At 52.8% G+C, this 15,166-nt stretch overlaps 3 protein-coding genes across 3 annotated transcripts; 1 reads left to right on the forward strand and 2 right to left on the reverse strand.

The window, feature by feature from the left end:
• Positions 1-94: 94 nt before the first annotated feature.
• PG994_006151 (Isocitrate lyase) lies at positions 95-1,973 on the reverse strand (the record flags this gene model as incomplete). The annotated part of the gene is made up of 4 exons (XM_066857560.1): positions 95-452; positions 557-1,452; positions 1,526-1,681; positions 1,740-1,973. 4 exons carry the CDS (start codon positions 1,971-1,973, stop codon positions 95-97), a joined length of 1,644 nt encoding a protein of 547 aa, XP_066716829.1.
• A 1,634-nt stretch (positions 1,974-3,607) lies between these two features.
• Positions 3,608-6,060, reverse strand: PG994_006152 (Neutral trehalase; the record flags this gene model as incomplete). Its single annotated transcript, XM_066857561.1, is given in 5 exon segments — positions 3,608-3,755; positions 3,812-4,726; positions 4,740-5,670; positions 5,745-5,808; positions 5,872-6,060. 5 exon segments carry the CDS (start codon positions 6,058-6,060, stop codon positions 3,608-3,610), a joined length of 2,247 nt encoding a protein of 748 aa, XP_066716830.1.
• Positions 6,061-11,644: 5,584 nt separating this feature from the next.
• Positions 11,645-14,495, forward strand: PG994_006153 (Nucleotide-diphospho-sugar transferase; the record flags this gene model as incomplete). The annotated part of the gene is made up of 3 exons (XM_066857562.1): positions 11,645-12,091; positions 12,145-14,062; positions 14,137-14,495. 3 exons carry the CDS (start codon positions 11,645-11,647, stop codon positions 14,493-14,495), a joined length of 2,724 nt encoding a protein of 907 aa, XP_066716831.1.
• Between the last annotated feature and the right edge of the window lie 671 nt (positions 14,496-15,166).

The following is a 15,166-nucleotide window of genomic DNA, read 5'->3' on the forward strand; positions in this document are numbered from 1 at the left end:
TGTAACACACATCCGCATTTCCATCATTTCCATTCCATATCCAATCCCTCCTCACCCTTCTTTCTTTCTCCTCTCTTCCCTTCTTACCACCAGATCAATGGAACTGGTCCTCCGTCACGCCCTTGCCCATGGCGCTGGTACTCGAGATGCCGCCCGTGACCATCTTGAGCAGCTCGTCCGAGTAGGTGGCGCCGCTCCACTTCTGGTGCTTGACGATGTCGACGCCGTTGTTCATCTCGGGCTCCTGGACGCGCTCGCCGTACGCGCGCATGCCCTGCTCCGCGTACGCCTTGGCGAACTGGTGGCTGATGAGCGCCGTCGTGTGCAGCCCCGCCAGCGTGATGAACTGCCAGCAGTAGCCCAGCGTCGCCAGCCGCTTGATGTACGTCTCCTGCTCGTCGCGCGGCATCGCCGTCTTCCAGTTGAAGGAGGGCGAAAGGTTGTAAGCCAGCCTTTAAGAGAGAAAAATGTTAGTTTTCATGGCGGAGTTCGGGCAATAGGGATCCGGGGTGAAATGTAAGAGAAATGGGGGCAGTCAGGGTTAAAAGAAACTCACTTCTTCTCGGGCCAAACAGCATGCACGCCCTTCGCGAACTCCTCGGCCTGCTTGAAGTCGGGCAGCTTGCTCTCCATCCAGATGGCGTCGGCGTAAGGTGCGTACGCAACGGCGCGGTTGATGGCGCAGTCGCAGCCGCCCTTGAGGCGGTAGTAGCCCTCGCGGGTGCGGGGCGCGTCCCAGTCGAAGTAGACGTCGACGCCCGTGATGCCGCGGGCGATGTTGCGGGCCTCGGAGTTGCTCTTGCCCTTGGACTCGGCCATGTAACGGGCAATGAGCCCTTCCTTGTCGGCGTGGCCGCCAGCGTTGATGGTGTCGACGACGGCGTCGTCGAAGCGCTTCAGGCCCGCCTGCTTCAACCAGCTATCCTCGATGGTCTGGAGCTGTTCGCCGTTCTTGCCCTCGCGCTCCGCGGCCACCATGAGGTCGTTCAGGGGCTGGAGGCTTGGGTTGGTCGTGCCCATGATAAAGGCGTGGTCGCGCGGGTCTATAGTGGTGGTGATCAGAGTCGCGGCCTCGGCGTCGGTGCGGGCCACGGCCAGCAGGTCGGTGCCCATGATGTCAGCCTGGGCCCGGATGGCCACCAACCGGTTAATGTGCTCGCTGATGGGCACCAGCACTTTCCCGGCCATGTGCCCACACTTCTTAGTGCCCGGAGCCTGGTCCTCAATGTGGATGCCCGCAGCCCCGGACTCGACGAAGAGCTTGGTCAGCTTCATGACAGCCGTCAGGCCGCCGTGGCCTGTGTCGGCGTCGGCGATGATGGGGCGGAGGTAGTCGATGTTTGCTAGGTTGGCACGAGCGGACTTGGGGGCGCTGACGCGCTCGTTCCGCTGTTTCCGGTCGTGGAACATCTGGGCCTGGAACAAGTGCTTCACCTTGTTCGGTACTGTGGTCTTTTCGGGGTTTGTGTTAGCTTTTTGTGTCGTTATATCTGTATGTATACTCTGGCATATGGAAAGCACTCACATACGGATAATCGGCCAGATCTGGGCCGGGCTCGTCGGTCGAAGATGCGGTTGAAGAGGATTGCCAGCCAGAGACGTAGACGGTATCCAGATACTTTGCCATCTGTGTGAGCATGGTAGGTTCTAAGCAGCCGTAGGTATAGCTGGCATCGCGGTTCTTGTTCTTGTCAGTACACACTGAAGCATGCTACATCGGTGGTCAGATGAGTGCTCACCTGGAAACGTCCCTCCAAAATCTTCCAGAGCTTTTTAGACTGAGCATTGCTCGGGTACTCGACCTTCAAGTGGCCCCTTTTCGAGACAATCTGCTCGGCTGTGAAAGGTCTCTTGGTGTGTCTCCATCTTGAGTCTGTCCACCACTTCTGGACCTCCTCGACTTCCTTCCTGAACAGCTCGTCTTCGATATTGGGGTCAACCGCATTGTTGATCATGTTGTTGGGCGTCGCCATGATGGGCAAGTGTGTTTTTGAATATCCAATTGAGGGAAATAAGGTGCTAGCAAAAGCTTCTTCTTCTGCTGCTGCTTCTTCTGGCCTGACTAAGGATCCAGTGATATATATATATCTGAAGTGGATATACAAGCTACGTTAAGCTAATAGAGGGCGAGAGAGGATGGATATCTGAGGTAGAGAGCCACACGGGTATGAAGAGGAGAGGAAAGCAAGTAAAGTCTATCAGATAGAAGATGGAAAGCAGCAATTATCAACTTTGAGAACGGGCAAGAGTTTCATATGTATGCAGCTATATGACTCCCTTTGCTGTCATGGCATGGCGCATGCTCGGTCAAGATCCGAGTGAGTCTCGGGAAGGGTCGGTCGAGCGGCTCCATGGCCCAAAGGCAATGCCGCATCAGTAGTTTCAGATGACTTACCGTACTTAGCAGGAACCGGTACATACGAGTACTCTCTATATTACCCAAGGGCCAAGGGCCTTCGCCTCGGCGTCTGTCACCAAGCCACGGCTGCTGGAGGTTCGGCCCAAAGGGTGTTAGTCAGGATCAAGAGTTGCCGTCATTGGCCGGAATGCCGAGCCCAAACTTACAGGCCCAGACCACCGCTAAAGTTCCATAACCCGCTAAATTCATCAACCAACCGGCCCGCATTGGCATTTGACAGTGGCCATGACGCAGTTATGGAGTGATGGCCTAGAATTGTTCTACATGTATTCAAATATTGCCATGCTGGAAGTAAAAGTAGTTATCTCATGCAATTATCATTGGAATCTGTTGACATGCACGTATTCACTTTACTAGACAGTTTCAATTGGCTCTTATATTAAATCAATCAATTCAATGGTTGGCAGGTGGTTGATTTGTTATGTTAGTTCATGCAAGTTGGTTGGTCTCGTGTATGTAGCCCCATAGGTAAACATCATCCTGACATGTGAAGGTTTAGGCGGTCGCCAAATACCATCCCTACTTTACTGTACATAGCTGTACTTGTAGCTTCGAGATGCGATTCAGCAGAGATGTCAGCAGATTTTGTTTCAAACATCAGTCAGAACCTCGGCTTTAGAGATATTCTGGAGAAGGTCTGCCGGACGACTTGTGCAGGGAACTGACCGATCGCTCGTCACATGCGCCTGGTTGGTTACGTCTGCCCAGGAACAACACATATTTCTGGCTCTGGCTCTCCATTGAAAAAGACTTCAAAGCACTTAACCGAGTCAAGATGCAAGAATACTCACATATATTAGAAGATGTTGGAACGCATGTATGTAAGAAGCAAATTCCTCAGTATGGGACTCAAGCACAGCTCATCTACCTATACTATATGGGCCGACTTAGCGCTCTCCTTTCCATCTTCTCCGGCGTATCCTCTCCCGTGAGGCCCCACCACCGCCTGTCGGGATTATGACGTGCGTGCCGCAGAAAAGGACAAGTGACTGATGTTGTCATTCGACAATATTAAGTGTACTTTTTCAATACGTTCTCAGGCCCACGTCTTCAGCTTTAGCGAAGGTGAAAATCTACACTTACAAGAGAGAGAAACGCCCGGTTGCAGACTACAGATGTCTGGTCCTGTGTGCCCTCTAATGCTGTTGATTGTTCTGCTTCTTCTTCTTTTCTTTCGTTGGCAGTTTATTATACCAAGTCCGACAGAATCTTCTCCTCCTTGAGCTGCTGCGCCTTCTCGTAAGAATCCCAAGGAGTCAAGGTACCAAGTGCTCGCTTCATCTCGGTGTTGACGAACCCAAGGCCGTAGACGTAGCTGGCGTTAACCCATCCAAATCTGACAATAGTTAGTTGGTAACAGTAAATCGACAAAATGACAAGGATTATACATACCCTTCCTTGGCAACGCCCTTGAAATCCGATCCTTGGTTACCATACTCGGCATCAACCCTGTGGGGATCAACCGGGCGGGTCACGTCGTATTTCTCGACGACCACGCCGTTGAAGTCGAAGAAAGCCTTGGTGACCATGAATAGCCATCGGTATGCCAATCGCTGAGCAAGATCTTGGTAGCCGTACCGATAGAGGCCAGTCCAAGCTAGCATCTGCTGCGGCGCCCAGCCATAGGGGTAATCCCACTGTCGGTTGGGCCTTTCCAAACTGACAGCGCCTCGAGACTCTTCTGTACCCGAAAGAAGACCACCATAGGCTTCAAACTTGGGTACAGCATTCTTCACCACCTTAGCAGCCCTGTCAGGGTCGGGCACACCCGCCCAGAGAGGCCAGAATGTTGTGCAAGTCTCGTATGTGCACTGCTCCTGCTTGTGCGTGTCGTAATCGAAGTACATGCCCTTCTCATTGTTCCACAGATACTTGTGAATGGCAGCACGGCGTCTCTTCCATCTACGATCCCAGGTCGCCGATGTCTCGATTTGGCCAGGCTTCATTGGTCCATCGCACCACTCGGCTGGGATTTCAAGTTTGTCCCCAAAGACTTGGCGGATGATGCGAGCGATATCCATCTCGTACTTGTAGATCAACGAGTTCAAGTCAACCGTGGCAAGGTCTGCGCACACGCGCTCGAGACGGTAAGATGTATCGTGACCAGACTCCCGAACCGCTCGATCATGGAGGAAGTAATCGTCAAGTTCCGGCTCTGAGACTTCCTGATGATTGTAGGCTCGGACGAACTCCTTGAACGACATACCGTGCTTCTTTGCATATGGTTCCAGGATATGAACGAAATGAGAAGCCTCGGTTTCCGGGAGGGACACCACGACCCTCAGGGCGATATCGTGACAGGCCAGTCTTGGGGTCCAACCGCGGTTCCGACATCCAAACGCAATAGTATTCCTTGATTGCAGCCAAGAAAGCAGTACGGAGAAACTCCATGGCGCCGGGTTCGTGTTTGATCTTCTCATAGACCCGAAGAGTCATGTCGGTCAGGAAAGGAGGCTGAGAGCGACAGAGATAATACGATCGAGTCGCATTAAGGATCTTGCCATAGTGCCGAATGCAGAAACAAAAGTTCTGGACCATGGACTTGGCAAGATGTACCTTGTCGTTGACCAGCAAACCAAGAGACTCCATGTAGCTGTCCCAGCCGTACAGCTCGTTGAAGCGACCTCCGGGGACGACGAAGGGGAGACCGCGCAAGGTCTTCTCCCCAGTCTTGGGGTCGACGTAGTCTTCCATGGCTACTGCGAGCAGACCAGGTTTGTCATTCATGTGCACCACCATCTCAGGCGTGATCTTCGCTGGGAGCTCGACGACATCCAACCGCATCTCGGGGCGGTCACGTGCCACCTTTTGGTAGAACTCCAATTGCGCGGGGGCTCCTGGTGGGACGTAGATTCTTGGGCGAGGGTCGTCTGTCCAATCTTTGGGATCCTTGGCAGCGATCTCAACGGTAGATGCATCGATTCGGCGAGTCAAGCGCTCCCAGAACTGATCCTTGATGAGGCGTGAAAGTCGGTTCACAGGGTTCTCGTTCAGTCTTCCGATATCGAGAATGACCTGTTTGCGTCCGAACTCCTTGGCCATATATAGCTCTTGCAAAAGGTTCGAGAGCATGTAGGTGCCCCGGATATCAAACCGATTGTGTCCTCCCGAAGCTGCTGTTCGCAGCGAAATAACCTTCGGGCCGGAGTCTTCGATTGTGATTTGCATGTTATTGTCGGTATCCTCCTGAGCCTGTAAACTCTCGAGGGTATGGTCGACATCGACTAGGAAATTGACGCTGGTGCGGCCGGCTAGACTCATCTAAAAAATTGCGAGTAAGTAACACGGCTATTTTGCTTGGGAATGGGAAACAAATGTCTCGTACCGTGGCTACCTCGTCGGTGAGGCTCTACCAAGCCTAAGCGTTCCATCTGCTGCTCCAAGCCATTCTGGTTGCCAGTCAGCTACAGTGCCTCCACATTGCAGGCCAACCGCCGCGGAGTAAGACTTACTTGAGAGTATGTGCGAGCTCTCGCATGGTGGCGGCCGGAATCGCGTGCTTCAGTGGAGTAGTATGTTTTGGCATCTTCGTAAACAGAAGCTTCGTCAATAGAGCTGAAGCTGCCGTCCTGTCGGCGCTGTCGAATAGGTGGTGCCGCCGGAAGGGGCATCAGCAAATCGTCTTTCGTAGGAGGCGCCATTCGTGCGGTTGAGCGCGATAGTATGGAGAAATCAGGAAACGGCGGTCGAATGCGTAAAGTGGTAGAGTGGTACTATTGCGAGCTTCGGACGTGGATCGGAGCTGCTTATGTTGTGGGGGATGAAATGATGGCGGCGTAGAGACCAGCTCCCATGTCAGTCTCAACAGCGGACTGGTTGGGTGAGATGATACGACCGGAATTAGGTCTGCGCTTTAGCCGATACAGAAATGCGGTCTAAGTCCGGAATCTCTCCGAGGAGTGGTGCAGACAGCGAGGCAGTAGTACTTTAAAGGTCGTACCGTAGAGTAGAGATGGGAGGGAGTCGAAGGTCGAAGGTCGAGGACCTGAACAAAGAAAGCTGACCGCCACCCCACGTTGGAAGGAGGGCACACTTGGATCAGACCGGAGGTGATAATCTTGAGACAAGACAACGTAAGATAGCGGGAAGGAGCTAGGTTTATGTATACTGGGGGTAACTCAAGAAGGTAGGAGGTATGTTTACGAGGACAGGATATTCGAGAGCGACCAGTCTCGGAGGTGAACAATCTACAATTCACGATAAATTGCTGGATTGGTGTGTTGAGGGGTTGGTGAGTGATAGGTTTGGGGAGCACGCAGAAGAATTTTGAAGCATTCTTTTCATGCTCACGATGGATGGGAGGAGGATGATATCATCGCGGTACATGGCTGAGTAGCAAATTCGCTATCATTCCCACGACTACCACTACGTGACCTCCACTAAATGACGCTAGCAGTGGGTTTTGCGGTTTGCTCGAGGTAGGAAGGAAATCGGAAATCTCTCATCATGCTTGGTCACATTTCAGGGTCTTTACTTGCTCTTGCTGCTTGTGGTCCTGCGGCGTTCCCTGCTGGCACTACACCTTCTGAGCACCATGGAAACATCGGCTGGCTGGCAGGGGAGAGGGCAGCATCCTACAGCCCAATGGTACCTGGAATTTCCCAACTAGCACAATTATTGCCCGACTGCTGTGATCCGCCCACGTCCTGCTACGAACTTTGCAACTCGAAACAGCCGTCACGAGGCCCTCAATCTCATAGCAAGCTTTATTCACTTGTCTGTCGGTGGTAGTTTTTTGTGTTGGATTGCTAATAACATTTCCCATTCGTGTCACATTGGAACCCCGACTGCTGAGGCTACGCCTGCGCAATGACAAGTGTTACCCCACCACAACGGGCTTGGTTGTCTGGTCGCGCCAATGGTAATCACCATGTTATACATGAGCACACCCTCAGGTCTCGGGAGTCGCTATCTAGTGGTCTACAGTTATCGTGCGGCTTAAATCAGGCACATGCTACCCAAGATCGCTTCACTCTCTGAGTGTGATCTCGCACCTACATTGCATGCCGCCTAGCTACGTGCTACGTGACTAGGTCAGTGGGTGGCCACGAAATCGCCCACACACGGCAGGGCCTATCTCGGTGCTTGAGGCGGCTATTCTATCCATCTTGCTGGCGGTCCTACGGGCTACGAGTCCCGTGAACACCGTCCTGCATACAACATCAAACGTACGTTTAGTTGGCTACATACATGGCCAACACTTCGGTGGTCTGAGGCTGCGGTCTGGGCTTCGGGCTACAGGGGTGAAAGTAGTCGAGATGTTTTGCCAGCCTTTGGTCTGCCGAAGACCTATCGTGTTATACGTAAGAGTATAGAGGGAACCTGGTGTGACTGGCAATACTTGGCTAGATATTCTAGGAGGCTATCCCCCTTGTCCCCCTTTTGGAATAAGAAGGACCTCTTGACATTGATAGCTACGTGCGCATGTACTCATGTGCGAGAATGCACGCATCGTAGGTATATATATAGGCAGATAGGCCAATAAGCTCGACGCAAGCGGCAGAATTATTAATAAGATAGCCAGGGAAACAGTGCTTGCTCCACGACACCTTTCATGTTTATAGACGAATCGCCAGTGTGCAGTTGCTAGTAGGAACCGTATCTAGTAGCTACCCACCTGTTATACTGTATGGCGATTCTAAAGAGAACGGACTCCCTGCTGCCATAGCAACGTGAGAACTCGCCATCTCTCTTGGACTAGGTAGAGCGATACACCTGTTCCTTTCTCTCAAGGCTGCTTACTACCTTACCGAAGATACCTACTAGCAACGCGCCGGAGCGTTGCTGCTTTGGGTATGTGTTCTAACGTCCCGGAAGCACCCCAGTCACTACCAGCTGCCGCCAGCTATCCCGTCGCCAGCTATTCCGCCGATGGCCAGTTACCCCATGACTGACTGTGTGGGTTCTCTCTGCTAGAACTAATGAGTCCTTCCGATAAACGTGAAGCGTCTCTTACATTGGACTTTACCTACCCACTGCCTAGCTATCTGATTGGGTGATGAAGCCAGCATAACTTGCCTTTTCAGTTAGGCAAAAGGATCAAATATATATATATATATCAGCTCCATCCAGCCCTTCCGCAGCTACGCCATCCCTCCGTCATGAATGGCATATGGTATTAGCAAAAAGAAAGCATCGTCCCTCTCGGAGACAGAGGGAACAAGAAAAACAAAAAATGAAGCGACCCAGACGGGATTCGAACTGAATGTGGGTGTTAGTATTTGGAGCAATTGAGCCAATTAGAATGGTGGAACATACCCCGCAATCTTCAGAGTGAAGGAAATCGGTGAACCGAAATCTGACGCGATACCATTTCGCCACCAGGCCGAGTTGTTGGATGACCAATTGATGTTGGAAAGGATCTTTATTTGAGTATATCGTTGTGCGTTTCTGTGGCATATCCACTCTCAACTGGTGCTTTTCTTGATTGGCGGGGCAGAGGTCGCTAGAGTCCGCTAGCAGGTATTCACGTGCTCGGCCTTAAAAAGACTGAGCAGCCAATTAATTGGGGCTGTAGGCAGTTTACACTACTGTCTGCGTTACCGGAAGCGTGCAACTGTGATACAACGATTTGTGCTACTACCTTGAGAAGGACTACCTCTAGCAGTAGGTGAAGATGTAATTCTGAGGCACTTGGTGATTGACTCGCGAAGACCGGTCAAGCCGACTCAAGCTATTCTCTGTCAATGACGTTCCGCCTGACTCGGAATAGAAATCCGCTGGTGCCCCCGCACCTATTCCCTACGACTTGACCACTCTGGTAAGCTAAGAATACCGCAGAGAATTTTGGTATGTAGACTCGAGGATAATACTGGAGAACTGGACTGGAGCTAAGGATTCCAGATCCTGTCGTACGGCTCTGTCGGGTAGCAACCTCTCTACCTGGGCACATATGCCGACCAACCAGCCCTTGGTATGCGGCGTGGCCCAGCACATTGGCGCTCTGAAAGACGTGCCATGGCGTTCTACCTGCAGCAATAGATACACAGTATGCAATGCACCCTGCAATAGTTCTCTTCCAAATTATTCCCATACATGCATGGACGATAAGGAGACATCATTGTTCATGTAGTCGAAGCGAACCCAGGCAAGTCCTTCCAGCTCTCCAGAAGGCCGCCGCATCGACGTCAGAGTAGGTAGATGACTTGGTCTCGAGTAAGTGTGCCGGAGCAGAGCCCGCGATTTGGTATGTCTACAAAAAGCAAGAGCCGGTGCCAAGCTGGAAATTTTCACGGGAAATCTCTGAACTTCGAACTGGACGCAAGGGAGGGGCCTTAGCTGGCGCGCGGGCGGGCTCTGGCCGGCGCTGGTCCCTCATTGCGGATAACCAGAAGAAAAAAAAACGCCTCCAGAGCCGCAGCTGAGTGGGCGAACATTTATTAGTATTGAGATGCGCCCCGGCAGTTTCGAAGTGCCTCCTAGCACAATCCACAGCTGTCAAGGTCGCGCCTCTCTAATCTTGCTAAGCTTGCGATCCGGCAGCTCGGCGCTCTGAGCAGTCCAAGCGGAGTCGGGGCCGATGGAGATAGACTTCGATATGTACCACTAAAATCGTCCGATCCTGGCTGTTCATCCCAGCAGTGGAAAAGCCCCCGAACTCTGTTATGTACCAGTAGTCCGGCACTAGGTTAGCCAGGATCCAGGAACCGCCGCCAGTCCACCTAACAAACCTGAAAATCCACAAACCACAAACCTACCTGATATACACTGCAAGGACTGCAGCACCATACCTACCGTGACAAGAGTCGACCTCAAATGGCATTGAATGCTTGGGTACAGACAGGAGGGAGCTTATCTCCGTGTCTGCAGAAGGGCCAGACTGCAACGATGAAAATAAGGAAACAGGAACAGGAAGAGAAAAAGGAACCACGTATTCATCGGCTGACAGATGCGCTGGCAAAGAAACCTGCTGTTTGCCCTGAGATGAGAAGGCAAAACGCTTTGTTCGATCCGCCACTAACACAAAAGCAAAATCGAGTACCAGTCGGGTCGTCTCGAGTCTCGGCAGCAAGCCTCCTTCCTTTTTCTCTTAGCGACCACCTCGCGGGCGGCCGCTATCGACATCCCGCTATTTTTAGCTCCTCGTGGTCCGAAGTCTAGGGCACTGGACAATGGCATTCTCTTATCAATAATTATTGGGCTTTGTCCGCCCTTCTACTCTAGACCGGATTGGACCGGCGCCTCTGTTATGTACGACCTCGCATGCACTCGACGTCGTATTCCTGCAGTGGTGGTGTATCTAGGTATCCCCTCCCTAAGTCGGTATGGGCCGAGTCCAGATCCACCAACACTTCTTCGCTTAGCCCATCCACCGTCTGCTCGCTCATTGCCAGACGGCCTACCAGGCTTTTCACGGCGATTCTCTCGACGAGCTCAATTTCGCGCCGGGCTCTTAGTATAATCAGTAGGCTTCATCTCTTCTAGCCTGGGCACATTTGTAAAGATGGCGAGGGATGTCCTGAGCTGAAGCAAGGAACCACCGGAACGGGCGAAGATACTCGAGCCTGATAGTAGTTGTTGCACCACCTTTTCAGGTGTGCCAATATATGCCATATCCCCTGGCCCAAACTCGATGAACGTGCCAGGGGCCCCGGCGATTACCCATGTAGCGCATCTGCAGGGCTGCCTCGTAATTTACACAATCGTTGGTGGTTGGCTCGGCCGATTACCACGTACAGTCGAGTCGCCCGTCTACCACAGCCAAAGAAGTCGAGGGCAAAGATGCAACCGCTTCAGCAGACTGGCTCGCTCATACCTACCTGGAACCGAAACGTGTACATACATACATCTGCATGTCAGATCATGTGGGGTTCGCCCAGAAATCCAACCCGCCACTCTCGCAGTTATCGTTCGTGGTGGTTAGGCCTTTTCGTGATGGCCGGGCTTTTGTGACTTATCGCAGCCAGTGTCTGAGCAACGACCGATCCCCTACTATCTCCCATGGCTACCCACACACACATACACCAATAGACTATACTGCGGCTGGAGCTAATCCGGAGTCATGGCGCTCTAGACAAACGCGCTGCCACTAGAGCGAACATATCCCATCATCACTGTGGTTCACGTTCCTGGAGCTAAGCCTGCGGTGTCTGTCCTAGGTTATTTCCTCTCCATCCCTCCCACCCGGCATCCAGTTTTCACTTTCCCGTTTTCTCTCCCACCCGAGAAACCATCTTCGACGAGTAGGAGGATTGTCACTCGCTTCACTTCACCACTCGTGTCAAGATGGGGATCAAGTCGTACTTTGCCCCCGGGCAAAGTAATAAGGAAGACGAGAAGAAGGGCCATGGCAAGAAGCCGTCGACCACGGTCGGCCTCAAGGAGCTAACACCGGCCAAGCATGGAGCACCCGTCCCGAACCCGACGCCTGGTCTCACCACGCCCAAGAGCCCGTACGGCTCTCGTCCCGGGTCGGTCTACTCGTCCCACCGCGCGTCCTACTTCCCGCAGGGTGACTTTCGAAACCAGCCCGATAGCCTGGCAGACGTCAAGGCAGATGTCATGTGCAGTTGGCTGTACCAGTCGCAGTTGGAGAGGCAGTATGCCACCGGCATGCTCCCAGGAGAAGGTGCTGTCCTGAAGAAGGGCAAGAACGATTTCGCCTGCTGCCCACCCCAGCTGCGAGATATACCAAATGGTCTATTGGAGTCGGCTATGGAGCTGAATGTTCGAGTAAGTTGCCGCATCCACAAATCTCAGGAACAGGTCACTCACATAACATGCAGTGCGCCATGACTGTGAACACCAGAGTCATCGGCGTGATCTTAGGCTCTCGGAGAACGACGTACGGTTACATCCCAATTTCAGATAACCTCCAACTACAAGTGCTCCCATCCATGCGCGATCTTCCCAGATGCCAGAAGCACCACTTTGCCGCGTTCATCCAGGATCTCCAGATTCTTGTAGTCTGGGACGATGAGCCGAAGAAGGTACTGGCGCGTGCAGACCACCTCGAGCGCCAGCTGATGAAGATGATCTGGGGCACTGGCGAAGAGGAGGACGTCGAACCAGAAGAAAAAGATGAGAAGGATGGTGTCGAGGTCGGCGTCTCAGCAGTCGATCTCGAAGCCGCTCTCGACGATGAACAAAGGAGGGTCAAGCTCATGAACCCTTTCATGGTAGCCTGTACCGTGGCGCTCTGTTTATCGTGTGTCGGTATAGGTTACCGAGCCCTCTCCCTGGAGATCTCCACGGATGGCAACTTCATCCGCCTACTCGTTCTTATCTACGTTCCCATCTCGATCTTCATCTCCTTCTTCTTCTTCGGCGCCATCGTCGGCGGCTTGTTCCAGATGTTCGGGCCCATCTCGCAGGTTGATAAGAACTCCCTGAACTACTCTGGTAAGCCCCCCAAGCGCCTAGACCGCAACTTCCACAACATTCCGCACATCACCATTCAGATGCCCGTCTACAAGGAGGGCCTGAATGCAGTCATCAAGCCCACCGTCCAGTCTGTCAAGCAGGCCATCTCCACGTTCGAAATGCAGGGCGGTTCTGCCAACATCTTCATCAATGATGACGGTATGCAGCTCATATCCGAAGAAGACGCGGTGGCGCGACGGGAATTCTACGAGGAAAACAACATCGGCTGGGTCTCCCGACCGAAGCACAACCCCAAGCCCGAGGACGGGACCAAGCCGTTCCTGCGTCGTGGCAAGTTCAAGAAGGCCTCCAACATGAACTACGCCATGATGGTCAGCAATCGCGTAGAAGACAAACTGTTACAAGTCTCTCGAGGCTCGCACTGGACCCAGTCCGACGAAAACGCCGCCTACGAGAAGTGTCTCGCTGGAGTCTTGGCAGAAGACGACAACCGTACGTGGTCCGAGGGCAACATCCGCATCGGCGACTACATTCTGATTATCGACTCCGATACCCGTGTCCCGGCCGACTGCCTCCTCGACGCCGTGAGCGAGATGGAACAGTCGCCCGAGGTGGCCATCCTACAGTATACGTCCGGTGTTATGCGCGTTACCACGTCCTTCTTCGAAGGTGGCGTGACCTGGTTCACCAACCTGATTTACTCGGCCATTACCTTCGTCGTGGCCAACGGTGATGCCTGCCCCTTTGTCGGCCATAACGCCATTCTTCGTTGGTCCGCTATCCAGGACGCCGCCTCGTATTTCGACGAAGACGGCTACGAGAAGTTCTGGTCCGAGTCTCATGTGTCCGAGGATTTCGACATGTCTCTGCGTCTCCAGGTCGCCGGGTATATCATGCGCTTCGGCGCCTACACGGGCACCGGGTTCGAAGAAGGTGTCTCCTTGACCGTCTACGACGAACTGGCCCGATGGGAGAAGTACGCCTACGGTTGCAACGAGTTGGTTTTCAATCCTTTCAAGTACTGGATCACCCGTGGGCCCATCACCCCTCTATTCCGGAAGTTCCTTGGGTCCAACATCCACTTTCCCAAGAAGCTTACTATCATGGCCTACATCGGTACTTATTATGCCATCGGTGCCGCTTGGGTCATGACGCTCGTGAACTACTTCCTGACTGGCTGGTTCTTTGGTCTGTACGACAAGTGGTATCTCGATTCCTTCGCCATTTACATCTCGCTCGTTGTTGTCTTCTCGCTCTTCGGAAACGTTTCCCTGGCCGTCCTACGCTACCGTCTCAACCAACAAAGTCTTCTTTCAGCCTGTAAGTACATCTTATGGGCCTCTCTATCTTGCGACTGTTTCGCGACACTTTGCTAACACACTATTCCCCTACAGTGTTTGAGAATTTCAAGTGGCTTCCTCTCATGACCATCTTCTTGGGCGGCATCTCGCTGCACGTGTCGCAGGCGCTGCTCTCGCACTTCTTCTCCATCGACATGACGTGGGGCGCCACGGCGAAGGAGGTCGAGGAGGTCAACTTCGTCGAGGAGATCCCGCGGCTGCTCAAGCGGTTCAAGGGCACCTTCGTCTTCTGCATCCTGCTGACGGCGCTCATCATCTGCGCGTACCACGTCTTCCCCTACAACTGGCAGATCAAGACGTTCGCCTCCATCTTCCCCGTGGCCAACCTCGTCATCTGCCACTTCCTGCTGCCCGTCGCCCTGAACCCTGCGCTCATGGTGTTCAACTGGTAAATGCAGAGTGTGTTGTGGCTGTAGTAGATGAGAAGAGAGCTCACTCCTTCTATCATCTGGTAATGAAGTACATAAAGTATTATAATGTTTAACTCGGTTGCATGGTGTTAATGGATAGAACGGGATATACATAGATGTGAAACGATTTGCTGGGCAGCCGGGGTGTATATGTTGTCATCAGGGGATGAAAATGGACGGGCTTGCACAGACTCGGTGAGCTGTGTGCACTGTGGTATGCTTCTTCGGTCAATCTTTGCCGTCGCTTCTACACATTTTTAAGTAGGCACTCAATCATTTAACGCTTCGAATGGCATTTAATCTAAAAGAAGAAAGTAACACTATACACTTGACACTTCTGCTTCATGTGACACGAGAACGAATGCCTTTGCCCTGTTGTAATCAGTGCGCAGTACGGGGTATTACCTAAGGTATACCACTATACTCGGTCTCGGTACTTACGGATAGTAGAAACCTGGAAGGGTTTCCTTCGGTCCACCCACATCTGCAGGTAGCGGAAGATCAGCACCGATCAGCTAGTGCTACCTACTTACGCTACTTACGTACCTGTAAGGAGGGGCAAACCGTCGACAGCCTCGAAACAAGCAAGAATCTCATCTCGAGTTTGCTGCTCCGTAGTGTAACTCTGCCGTATGCCATCTGAAGGACGGAGC

Source organism: Apiospora phragmitis, assembly GCF_038363925.1.
Source record: "Apiospora phragmitis strain CBS 135458 chromosome Unknown utg000006l:1.0-5683423.0:1.0-5690449.0, whole genome shotgun sequence".
In the NCBI taxonomy this organism is placed as follows: domain Eukaryota; kingdom Fungi; phylum Ascomycota; class Sordariomycetes; order Amphisphaeriales; family Apiosporaceae; genus Apiospora; species Apiospora phragmitis.